Raw genomic sequence first — 13,345 nt, 5'->3', positions numbered from 1 at the left:
CATAAATATTTATTCGATTCGCCGAGGATGGATCGACATATGGCAGCATGGCTTTTGTCGCAGATTTTTGCCCAAGGTCGCTGGATATATTCTGGGAACATCTGAGCAGTTGCGGATTCTTATTAAATTTTTGTTAATTTACGAGCAGCTCTCGATTGAAAGCGGAAATTCATGGCTAATCACCGCATAAGTTAGAGCAGCGACTGGCTTACAAAATAAACAGCTCTGGCCGGCTAATCCCCAGTCAAGTCGAGTCAATTGCCGCCCTGGGGATTTGTTTTGTATTTCGTATTGGGTGCTGCTCTCTGCGAGCAAAGTGTTTTTCGACGGCGCCTTTGGGTTTGTTTGTCTGAGCTGCGGTTGCCGTTGCGGTTTCCAACTGCCGCCTCTAAATTCTATTAAGGCCCGAAATCTGCTATTGATTTGCATCTATACGAGCGAGTGGATTGCCGGGCTCTTAAGTTTGGCATTTGCGGGAACTTGTTTCACCTACATTGTTTTACGTTTCCGCAGCTGCGTGTGCGGCTGAAAGTATATCTGTATCTTTGTATCTCGGTCTCTGCCGGCTGTTTTGCCAACTTGCTGTTCTATTCACTGAGAGAAAAGCGTTCTTAAAACCAGATTTTGATCTGGAAATCTGGATTAAATGGCTTATAATTAATTAATAACTAAAAATTTGGTATGACTTAGACTTAGATATGTAAAAAATAACCAATCAGATTAAATATGATTATAGAAAAGGAAAATTAAGAGCATACTAAGACGTTAAGATAAATTTACATATCTCTTTGAAGAGTATAATGTTTTCGAACAAAATAGTACAAATAATTATTTTTAAATGGTAAAAAAAAATATTATAATTATATTATATTATAGACCAAGGTGGCCCAAACAGCCCATCGGTCCAAGGTTCGTCGAAAGAAGCTCGATTGAACTTTGCTACCAAAGCGAAAATCCCGGGCCAAAGCTGAAGATTTTTGTTGTCATTATTTCGTGGGCCCATCAAAACACGGCCGAAGCCAATTACAAACCGATCAATCACATCGATCGTCCCCAAATGGGGCGGACCTTAGACCCCGACCCCGAAACGCATGTAACTGTGGCCCCGATGCTGCAACGGTAATTACAGTAATTTATGCGACTCGCACATTACAATAACTCAAATAATAACAGCACGGCCGTGGCTAATAAAGTGCTCGCCACTCGAAAAAGTGCGTAAACGCTGCCCAGCCATAAATCGCCGAGTGGGAGACAAAGCAGAATGGCACAGCCAATGGCAATGCCAAAGTTTCCGAGAGGTGATGGTGATGGTGAGCGCTGGGATAAGTCTTCTCGAGGGTATTGGCGGGGCTTGCTCAGACGGCAACGACTCATAAATTCATTTGTTTTCATTAAGCAACAGTTTGTTGACTGGCGGAGAGGGGGATGGAGATGGGGATGGGAAGGGGTAGGCCATCCGACAGGAAGGAAACAAGCTATCGAAACGTGAATGCTCTTCAAGTCGTGGGTGGGTAATTTTTGCAGCACTTCAAATGCTGTCCAAACTTTGTCGATTTGTTGACTTAGGCCATTGTCTATAAGCGAACATGTGAGTAATAGCATTAAGACTTAACTTTTGTGCATAAACAATTGGGAAAGAAGTAACTGTGGTGTATTAGTTATTGCTAGAAAAAAGAATAAGCAAAGCGATTAGTAATGCAGATACTTTTAAGTTTTTTGTTTACATAAGAAATGACACAATTATTGAAATTATCGGGAGTAATGTTACAAAATCTTTTTAATATTTTTTTGGAAAATTAATTTGAAATTAAATTACAATATTCAAGCCAAATTTGATACTAGCACTTAAGGGTTTATTACTTCCATTTGCGGTTTTATATTTTACACCTCAAGTTTAAATGTTGCAATATTTGTAAGCCATATATCAAAATTTGACAGTTACTTCTTTACAAAATGAAAAATTTTTTTATAGTATTATCATGTTTTATAATAGCCTTTTAAATTGGTTCATAACTTATCTATTCGATTGTGCAGCTGCATTATGAAGTATTAGTATTATAAGTCTACTAAGAATTCATAACGATAGTGTTGGCTAGGAATTTTTAGGTCAGCATAACCAAAGAGAGGCAGTGTGGACTTGGCCAGCTGCTGCTTGGCCAGAAATTAAGTTTGCCTGGCACGTATGCGGATGTCCGTGCTCAATACCCATCCCAAATCCATGCCCAATCCCAGCTCCCATACCGTTTCGATTATCGGATGGCCAAACTCCCTCCAAAAGTAATTAAGCACGCTGGATGGGCGTGCAATGCTCTTTAGTTTTTTGGGAGATGGGGGTAAAAAGCCTAGCCTGGGGGTCTGAGACCAAGTTGAGCGACGCCTATCGAGCGTATGTGCTTTGTCAAATTGAAATTATGCACAGCTGATACAGCTTATATAGCTGATCCTCAGCCAGACAGATGGAGAGATCACTCACTCGCTTATGTAATTGGAAATGCGCCTGGGGATCGAAAGGGGATTGAAGTAGGAGCATGAGCAGGAGCAGGGAATTGTATTGGAAGCGTCAAACCAAGCGCTGACAATTGCAGACAGCTAATAACTTGGTCGGGCAACGAGCGATGAGCGATGGGAAATTGCTCAGCCAGACGATCTGCTCATGCAGACACTTCCTCGAGAGCCACGGATCCCGATCCCAATACCGATCCCAATCCCGATCCCGGCTAGTCATGTAACCGCTTAAAAATAATTTGCACAAATAAATCAAAGTCATAAAATGCACGGAGCTCGGAGCAGTGAAGATCAGCCGATCGCTGGTGATCACCGCTCTCCAACACTCTCCAACACTCTCCATCACTCGCCATTACTCCACACTCCACACTCCACGCCAATCCAATCCAATGGCAATCCAATCGCAAAAATGTTGCAATGCCTAATGTTGCTGATTTTGCTTTTGCTATCGCATAAAAGAATTTAATGAAATTTAATGAAAAGCTACGCGATCGCAGACACGACCGCTACATTTGCACTTTGTTGCAATCGCTGGCGAAGTCTGCTGTGAATATGAATTTGTCTCTAGGACATTTTCGCAATTAATTGAATTATCGTCGTGAATGGCAAAAAGCAAAAAGGCAAAAAAACAAAACGGCAAAAAGGCATCCAAAGATCGATCGTTGGGGTGCAATCAAATGCGATCCGTGCGATCGCCAGATCGGCAGTCATGTGTTGTCTGTTCATACATATCTTTTATGGCATTTCGGACTGCGGTTGCAAGTTGTTTTGTTGTTCGGTTGCAACTTTGCAAGAATATGGCATTAGCATGGCACACTGATCGACGGGGTGTGGCTATTGCACTGCCAGTAGAATTGCGACGGCGATGGCGAATCACTTGCCACAAACCACAGGCCGCACTGTAAGGTTAAAGCTAACCCGACAAGCTATTAAAATCAGCCACGCTCCATTAGAGCCACGATGCTGGCAGCGCTGTCAGCGTCATTTACGCCTAATTAAACAAATTATTGCATGTTTGATGCTCAGAGCGCTGCAAGTGGCAGCGTAAATTGCCTTTGATTCGGATCGCGCATACGCCGTGTGGCCCATGCCACGAAATCTCACCATGAAATCTTAATTGTGAGACAATGGCCACAGCCCAGCTAAAGCGTTTGCTATTTTTATAAATAGCCCAAAGCGAGCAAAACGCCACGAAGACAATGCAACAGAAAAGTAAAGTTAATGCTGGCAAATATCAGGTTACAAGTTACTTACAAGTTTACGAGGCAACAATGAGCTTTAAATTGTGAATGGATCGTGGCGAATATGGGATACACTCATGGCTTAATTGAGTAAATTATTTTTTAAAGTTGGTAATATTTGGCTTAGCCTAATCAGTGAAAATATAAATATAAAAAACCCTTATTCACTCAAAAACTTTTTAAAAGATCTTCAACAGTTTAATATGATATTATGTAAAATATTGGTAGAGATTTAACTATTTTTCTTGGTAAATGCATAAATTTGCTTACTTTTAAATTTTTTTCACAATTATTGTAATAATTTGAAAAACGCATATTATAGATTTCGAATTTATTGAAAATATTACTATTGTATTTTATACATTTATTTTAGAACAGTGTGAACTGCACTTATCATTGTTTAGAAATAATTTTAAAGAATTTTATAGATCTTAAAATCTTTATTTTTATTTTGCTTTCGAGACTTTGAATATTTCCTTTTTTAATATTGGCAAAAAGACTGCCGTTTTGGTAAAACTTTTCCGCATCTGCCATTGCCATTCAGTGGTAAACAACAAAGGCAAACCAACGGCGCTGTGGGCGATGCGGCTGCCTGGAGATCTGTGGATGCACGGCTAGTGTCTCTGCCCAATCTGTCTCGGTATGTGCCCCAAAAAACAACAGCAAAAAGCATCGACCGCCAAACATTGACCAACGAATTCGCCAGTCACGTGGTGTGGCCTGTGCCGCACAAGAAATGGGAGCAATCCACGCTGGTCTTATATTTACGATTATGTATTTATTTTGATGTCCAATGCAATGTAGTTCAAGTTCGAGTTGGCGCTGTGAGGATCGTTGGGATTGGGATTTAAGCTTGCGATTCGTGGAATTGCGCAATGGCAGCAGCAGCATATGAGGCCGAAAGGTAAAAGTAACGAAGTGCTTGGGCTGGCCTTTAATCTCCGCGTGGTTATACGACTGATTGTCTGTCTGTCTCTCTGTCAGAACAGCGCTTTTCACGCTTGTCACCTGATATCTTTTTTCCCCCTTCGACACTTAATTTATGCAGTCAGTGCGAGCTTTGTTTAACTTTGCTATTCTAGCGATAGTCAAGTGCAGCTGCTCGGGATAGATCTGCAAAATGTTGAACTTACATAAATGGCAACTGGTTACCTAAACCAAATGTAGTTTGTTGCCGGGAAAACAAAATTAAGAAAAAGAAAATGTTTAATCAAATTTTATTAAATTTGTATCATTTCTAAAATAAATGAGTAATTTTATTAAATATATATTCAACTTTATTTCTAGCAATATAGTTTATCATTTCAATTGATGACGATGAATTTCTTCCTCTGTGACTCATTGCCGCCATTTGTGGGCGATCCAATGACAAACAGACTTAGAAATATAGAGGCGATAAACTCGCCTAATCTCGCAGGCTAAATATAGTAACAAGATATATAGATAAGCCATGTATGATGTACGAGTATTCACGCGGAAGTTCGAGCTCAGATGCCGCAAACCACAAAAACTATGAGCTGTGATCCAAACAAATGTTTGTGAAGGACAAATACAGATACCACGCAAAAGTAACAAAGTAAAAAGTAGAAAAAACTGTGGCAAGAATCGCACCCAAATCGCAGCAAAAGCAACCAGCTGAGCTGCTCCCCAAAAGCCAAGAAGCTGACTAATCATTTAAGCGCGAGTTTCGACTCTATGAATGAAGTGAGGAAAACAATTCCAGCCCACACACGGAGACTATTTCTGAAAAGCTAAAAAGCTGAAAACTTGAAATGCGGCAGCGGCGGCAACTGAAACCACAAGTCAATGTCAAAGCGGTGGCAGCAGCATCCAAATTCATCCGAGCGGCATATGCAGCACATACTAGTATGCATATGGCCAACACTTTTCAAATGAATCAGAGATGCACAAGAAAAAATATATATTTAAAAAGCCATTTGAATAATTTTATTTTAAATTAAATAATGATTCTGTTTAAATTTAAGTAGCTCCATCTATGAAAATGTTCTGCAGGACAGTTTAATTTTGAATAAAACAACATAAGCTCCAATTAGATCTCAATTTTATTTGCCGTGTACCAATTTGAGTTTGAGCCAAGTATGTAGGTTTCCGTGGCTCACTTCTTTTATGTGTCTTACGCTTTGTGCTCATTGTTTGGAGCTTTGTGTCTGTCTGTTTGAACTTTTGTATTTTGACAATTCAAAGTTAAGGTCAACAAGGGATTTGAAATGCTGCAGCGGTGCATTGAACCTTTTTGGCAAGCGATCTCAGCATAATTAGCGCATTGTCGATTGGCCCTGAGAGCCAACCAGTCGGGTTATTTTTTTCAATTCTTTTTGGGGCACTCAAGTGGACATTGACCACTTTACACGTACGTTTGTTGTTTGTCTCACATTTTGTTATTAGTTTTGGCGTTGGGCACCTGTAAATGCGGCCAAACTTGTTGCATGTTATTCGGGTGGCTGTGTTGTCATAAGTGCAAGCGTTTGAACATATTTATGCACTTTGGTGGCCGTAGAATTTCCAGCACCTGGAACCAGCGACCAGCTGCATGCGAACAGTCGAAATCCATGACCCACCATAAAGTAAAACTTTCGCTTTTCCATTGTGTAAATAAGCGTGAAAATTGCCCATTAGCGCCTTATATTTTATAGGCTTACAACAACCCAGACCCAATTTCTGATACGGACAGCCAACCTGTTCGCATCGTTTTCACACTTCGCGGCGCTTGCGCAAAGTCCCCCCAGAAACTCGAAAACGAAAGCCCTAAAACAATAGAAAATTTTCCAATGAAGCGGCTTTTGACACATTCGATGGGTTTTTCATAAGGTTCCAAGTGCACGGCTCCGTCATTGCCAGTTGAGTCTACTTAACCCGAAAGTCTGTGGGACTGTTCATAAATTCTCATCAATGGCACACAGAGTTGGGGGAGTTCCCCAGTGTTTATACCCGAAACTATGACACTGCCCGCGTTTGCTGTCAGATGTCAACTAGCGCCACGCGGCGAACTCAATGAAGCCCAATCAAGAAAGTCACGGATAATCTCCCTTTTTTAAATGAGAAGAGGGTCTTAAAAATGAATAGATATTAATAGAAATATAACATTTCATTTTGTGAATGAGAGATTACTTTCATGGCTTGCGTTTTTATTTTAGAGTAATATGAATAATGTAATGTGTACATTTTCAAAAAGGCAAATAAAATGCAAAGATATTTGACGAAAATATATAAAATTAAAACCACAAATCTTTTAAACAAGTTACTAAAATCAAATACAATCAAACACAATGACTTTATATAAGTGTTTACGAGTAAAAGGCGTCAAGTTCTTACATTTCTGTATAGCAGATATTCGACTTGAGCTGACCAATACTTAAATTTACATAATACAAAATAACAAAAATATATCCAACTTATTTTCATAAGGTACTAAATAAGTTCAAAAAATAACAGTGCGATTGTTTCCTCAGTAAATATTATTATTATTACAAGGTATTACATTGCTATCTTTAAGGCCAGTGAAGAAGATATTTCTGGTGGATTACAAAATTTACAAAATCATCCACGCTACTTCTCAATCTCTATCCAAATAGAATCTTCTAGTTTTAAATGAGCTCTGCTGGCTGTGGGGTCTTTGTGGCTTTGCGGTCGGCTTTTGTCGTAGTGGTCATCGTCGAAATGCAAAACCTACGCACTATTTTACTAATTTTTCGTCTGTTTTCTGGTTCCGTGGGCTGCATTTTATTTATTTTCATAGTCAAATGTTCTTTGTTGACTATACAATACACATGAACGAAATCATTAAAGTTATTTGCTTTGTTGTGGCTCTCGAATTTGGCTGCTGAACGCCCACGAGCAAGTGAATCTGAATCTGAAGTGGATGAGGTTGTCCAGTTTCCCAGTTGGCCAGCTGGTTTCAGCAGCTGGAGCTGTGATTACCTTACCTTACTGGCTAATTGACGAATTAAGTCAAGTAAGTGCAAATGAGGCGTATTCGGCCACGCCCTAATTGCTCAATTTGCAACGCCTTCGAGTTGCTGCGGCGACCTTCATCGCGTCTGCCATTTAAACTTGACATATAACCGAAAATGTGCAAGGCAGGGTATCCTTTAAAATTATGGTACAGCTCACGAGTGCCTTGCACTTTTCGCCTCATGAATGAGTCGCGTCGAATTGAAAATGGCAAAATGACAATTTATATATATATATATATATATATATATGTGTAAAGGCTATAAAATGTATCCCAATTTCAAGTACGCGGCTTCTCAGCTTGAGTTTCGTATTTTTAGCTCATATTGGAAACACATCGCCGCGACAGCAACAAAAATCGGCAGTGCCACATGGAGCTGTAAAGATGTTTTTACCGATTTTAGAAGTCATAAGGTCAATGCTGAGCGCCAAGATCGTGTTTTGATTGCAACTCGCAGCCGGAGACATCGTTTCAGTTGCTGCTGTGCTGCGATGTTGCTGTTGCTGCTGCTGCTGCTGCTGCTGCTGGCATCGTCTGTTGTCAAGTGTTATGAGTCGTTCTGTCTTCTCTTAAACCCCAAGTCTGTTTTTGTTTTTTCGTTTCTCATTTTCTCAAATCGAAAGCTGCAACAAAGCGTCTGCTCTGTTTTCAAATCGGTTCCCAGACACATTCTCACAGTTTTGTGGGATTTGTTGATAAGGAGGCAGCGCATTTAATAAACAACTCAAAGGAAGTTGCTCAAACACAGATTAAACACTTCAAACTAAGCGATCAAGATGTTCACTGGGGTGACAGGAATAAATTATACTATTAGCCTAATGATACTCTTCCATTTTCGTAGCATTATACTTATCAGCGGCATTTACTATTAAGTGCAAAACACTTTTCTCAATGGCTGTTTGTTTTATTTTTTATGTTTATTTATTTTGTGTGCTTTTGTGTACACATCCACATGCAAATTCAATGCGACGATGACGGCTGCCTGCAGCCATAAAAATTCAATAAAAATTTATGAAAACTGTGCAGTCGGAGAGCAGCAGCAGTTGCTTTCAGATTAGAGCCGTGCGGACACACCCGTTAACAAATGTTGATAGAAAAACCCAGAGACGACCACTTTGTTTGACTGCAACAGCACCAGCAGCTTCATTTGCTACGATTTGTTACAGGTGTCGGAGGGAGCAGAAAATAAATATCAGAAATATATATATGTATATATATGAGACGACCTTGCGCCTATTGCAACACATAAGTGCCGCTGCTACGGTAGTCGATCTTCAGCTGTTTACATTCGTAAGCACTTGTCTTGATTTTTCTCCATCCAAAGTTGGTCAAGTGTCCTAGAGTCTGGCAGACACAATTTTCCTGCCGATGAGCGGGAAATCACCTGCCCAACCCAGATTGTTTACTTCCAAGGCCCAGCCCAGAAAACATGCACTTTGCACAACATTTAATCACATTTAGCCATTCGGCATACGCCCAGCAGGCAACAGCATAATTTATACAACAATATTATAATGTCGCGAGACGAGAGACATTGAAAACGATCGAGTGGCCCGGAGACTTTTGAAATTCATGAGTTATTACTTGCACTTTAACGTGGCTGGGAGCGAGGCGATGACGACGGAAATATTTCCACAATAGCGGCGCGGGGCGGGCAATTTGTGGGCATTGGGTATTGGGCATTGGGCATTGGGCTTTGGGTTGACATTTTATGGACGACGCCAGTGAGTCGCCACCTGTCCGCTGAAGGAGGCAAGTCATTTGCGCCTGTCAACGCCCAAAAAACGCTTTTGTCTCGGATCCGTGGATATACGTACACAAGATAAATGGGCAACCGAGATCTGGGGTTTCAGTCAAATTCTAATTAGGCGCTTAGTTATGGGCGGGTTCATTAACATTTCGGCTGGACCATTTCCACTCCGAATCCGATTCTCCAGCCAGCTCCCTTCGCAGCTTTTCAACAACTCAATTGGCTTTCACGTGGCTGCTGTTGCTGCTGTTTCGCAATAAATAGCAACAATAACGCGATGGTTGGGCTAATGGAACCAGTTTAGAGATAAGCATTATTAATTTATCGTCCTATCACTCTCGGATGTCGCGGGTGTTGTACTAAACTATCTAGAGCCCATTCGCAGCACGCTTGACTGTCCACACTCGATCACAAAATTTAGAAAAAATTAAGTTTGATTTTTGCAATGATTAAACATTTTATACAATGGTGAATCTTCCTAAAAAATAATAAAAAATTTAAGAATATTTATGAAACGGTAATTATTACTTGAAAATACTTTCGAAATAAAAACATCTGCATTTAACAGTTTTTTTTTAGCTATATTCCAATAAAGCTACATACACTTAACGTAGTTTTTAAAATTTAGATCTTATCATTAAACTCATAAACTCAACTCAACAAAGCTACTTTATTTTAAAAACTTGTTTCAACAAAATTCAAATAAAAGTTATGAATATCAAAAATTAGATCTTTGTTATTAACCAATAAAGTCATATAATACAATATAAATAGAAAAAACCAATTATACCACTCGCTAAACCAAAGCAAATATTAGATTTTCTTACCAAACCCTATAATATTTAATCGTCTCATTAATCTGTTTCTCTTCACAAGGGTCTGGCAAAATACCCAGTTTTTATCGACTGGATCAAAACAAACAAAAAATACACTTAAGCCTTTAAAGAGCGAAATTTACATAGGCTAACTATGAGATTACTATCATTCGCTAATTGGTAAAGCTCATAGCCCAGTTGTGTGACACAGTGTAGATCTACATTCGAAGTAGAAGTCCCAATGAGAAAGCCAAGCTGAGAACGAGATACAGAATGGCAACTGTATCTGTGCTTCGATTGAGAACTTGTTTTTTTGTATTTCTCCAAAGAATTCACCATCCACTCGAGAGTCCGGGCACTTTGCGGGAATTATCGGAAATATCATGTTAAGTGACGACCGACAATATGGCATATCGCAAGGATGTCACTTTGTGATGTCTGTCCATTAATCTGGAATCGTTGTATGTGATTTCATTAGCGCCGCCGCCTCAGAACGTCAAATGCGACGAACCCACAGCCTTTTCAAAAAGTCAACTCAATAAGCCAAGCAAAACAATAGCAACAATGGCAATAACATGAGCATTTATCGCACACACAAATTATAATTTCAAATAACGCAAAGTGCCACTTGAGATCGGAGCTCTTAACAAAAATGTTAAGCATTTTATCGGCGTTTTTTGTATTTTAATGAAAAATCGCATTTTAATATGCGGGCTTCTAAATGACAGACTTTGTCGGCAGTTTAGACGGCGACTAATCGAAAGTATCGACTGCGTCGAGTGTAAACAAATTAACGAGATCGTTTGCTGGTAATTGAGATGCCGATGCCGATCTAGAAGGCGGAACCCGCCGCCATTGCCTTTGATTGTTGCCTTTGATCGTGCCTCCTAAGCCAAAAAAGTAATCCTAAAAACGAAAATCGAAAACTGAAAAAATTCCAAATCTGTTACGCCCCTTTGGCATTTTCGTCGGGCCAAATTAATTTATGACAATTGCGGCCCGGGGCCTAGAGAACCGATCGTAAATTAATTAAATCGGTATTTGTTGAGGGTCAGGGGACTATTTGGTCTGCAATGCCCAGAAGATATGGAACAACGCGTGACAGAGCGACAATTGAAGGGCCCCAAATGCAATCACAGCTTGAACCCGTTTACTAACTGAATTTTCCGATTTTCCGCCGTTTATTTCAGATTCTGAGCACGAGGAGCGTTCGTTCGGCATGACGTGAACTACTGCTTAGATATTCCATGCGAGAAGCCAAATCTTTGCAACTGACCGCCCCAATCGATCGTCTCGCCTCGATTCGATCCGATTGCCCCCGAAAAGTGTCCGCTTTGGGGACGTGATCAGACCTTGATCAGGAGAAGATTTGCCTGCTCCCCCAAAAAAAAGAAGTGGAATCCAAGCACCCCACCGCCACCATGGACTCACGCATCGGCCTGGACTACATTGTCGAGAATCGTGACTACATTGCCAAGCTGGGCGCTGCCCTGGACACGCAGAACGCCACGGTTAAGAAGCAGGTCTTCGAGCTGCTCTCGGCGCTGTGCGCCTACAGCCCCGATGGCTACGCGCGTGCCATCGAAACCCTAGAATTTTACAAGGTGAGTAGAGGTTCTCTAAGGGACGTTACCTACTTATAACACAAAAAAACGAGGGAAAATAAGTTTAAGACCAAATTTACACCGCCTAAGTTTTAAACTGAGTTTTATGCCTGAAGTTTCCAATTATTTTAGTTGATGACATAGATAATAAACTAGATAATAAACTTACATTTAGCTTCATTATTAGATGTGATTTTTTGGTACACATAGATGATGCGTTTGTCGATGAAATGGATTAATCAATTGTTTTCAAATATTTTTCTCAGATATTCAAGAGTATATATGTAAATTTATAATAATGGAGAATGCGTTTCATTCTTTAGTTTCATTATAAGTTGAACCCATCGAAATAAATAATCTTATACCTTAATCCAATTTTTTTTGACAGAATCTCAAGAAGCAGCGGTACCGCTTCAAGATTGTCATCAACGAACTGGAGCTGTCAAGTGCCGCCGCCCAGCCGCCCCTGGACTACCAGGCCGCCCTGCTGGCCTTCATCAACTGCGTCATCATTTCGGCAGCCACTTTACAGGAGCGCATTCGTATTCGCAACGAATTTATAGGTGAGAATCGCTATTCCCATCATATAAAATCCAAAAAAAAGAGTCACAACTCGCAACAGAGGAGATAAACCGCAAAAGTCAACGGGTTGTTCCCCTGCGATTGTTTTGTGCCATTGGTGCTGTCTTCGATTCCATTGATTTGATTGATGTGCCCGCTGATCCAGTGCCAGTGCCCTTGACCGTATGTTCCCCGTTGTCTGTTTGCTTTGGCCAATATATATATACTTATATATCTATGCATACAATATAGTATATATACTGTTTGCATGTCACCGGTTTTTAGGCAGCCACACCAGCAATAGAGACCCTCGGGGGCTGCTCGTTGACTTAAGGTTAGATAATGATGGGTTCGAAGAGCCCAAAAATGCCAAATCGCCTTTGTCGAGTAGCCGCGTAACCTTAGCACGTGCCGGCGATTTAGAGGCGCGTCTTAAAGCCAGTAATTGCTCGCGCCGAGTCATTTGAACTGGATCTGGGAAAATCGGTCAAACGAACAATGTTTACTTATTGCTGATTTATTAATTGTGGCGAAAAATTGTCGGGTCATTGAGGACGTTTTGATTAAAAACAAAGATTTCGAAAATTATATCGCTTATTTGCTGGGTAACTGCAAGACATTTTAATGCTTGCTTACAACTTAATGACTAGTAAAACTGGCATTTAAAGGAGCGTTATTGCATTGTGCACTTATCTGTCTCATTGATCTTTGTTGATCTAATTTTGTATGTAGATTATTATACGTTGGTAATTTAATAAGGCCAAGTAACTTTAAAGGTATTTATTATTTTTCAGACTTTTCTCGTAATGATAATCACAAAAAAAAAATTAAAACATTAAATTTGTCAAAGATAAATGGCAGTCATACAGTTTTATAACAAAGGGATTGATCTATGA

General features: G+C 40.1%; 3 protein-coding genes across 4 annotated transcripts in view; 2 read left to right on the top strand and 1 right to left on the bottom strand.

Moving 5' to 3' along the window:
- Nucleotides 1-13,345, bottom strand: part of LOC128257230 (pupal cuticle protein Edg-78E) — a 67,573-nt gene that overhangs the window by 16,071 nt on the left and 38,157 nt on the right. The gene's annotated exons all lie outside the window — the stretch shown is intronic.
- Nucleotides 1-13,345, top strand: part of LOC128257231 (acyl-CoA-binding protein-like) — a 67,836-nt gene that overhangs the window by 31,862 nt on the left and 22,629 nt on the right. The gene's annotated exons all lie outside the window — the stretch shown is intronic.
- The window catches only part of LOC128257214 (formin-J), a 32,609-nt gene that overhangs the window by 6,041 nt on the left and 13,223 nt on the right, over nt 1-13,345 (top strand). For both annotated transcript variants that reach the window (XM_052988121.1, XM_052988122.1), the window contains 2 exons: nt 11,475-11,888; nt 12,277-12,451. In XM_052988121.1, coding sequence (XP_052844081.1) covers nt 11,706-11,888; nt 12,277-12,451 — 358 coding nt within the window. In that variant the 5' untranslated portion in view covers nt 11,475-11,705. The remainder of the gene's footprint in view (nt 1-11,474; nt 11,889-12,276; nt 12,452-13,345) is intronic.

This window comes from Drosophila gunungcola (genome assembly GCF_025200985.1).
Source record: "Drosophila gunungcola strain Sukarami chromosome 3L unlocalized genomic scaffold, Dgunungcola_SK_2 000002F, whole genome shotgun sequence".
Taxonomy (NCBI): domain Eukaryota; kingdom Metazoa; phylum Arthropoda; class Insecta; order Diptera; family Drosophilidae; genus Drosophila; species Drosophila gunungcola.
The sequence above is the reverse complement of the archived record's forward strand: the minus strand, read 5'-3'. Positions and strand labels throughout refer to the sequence as shown.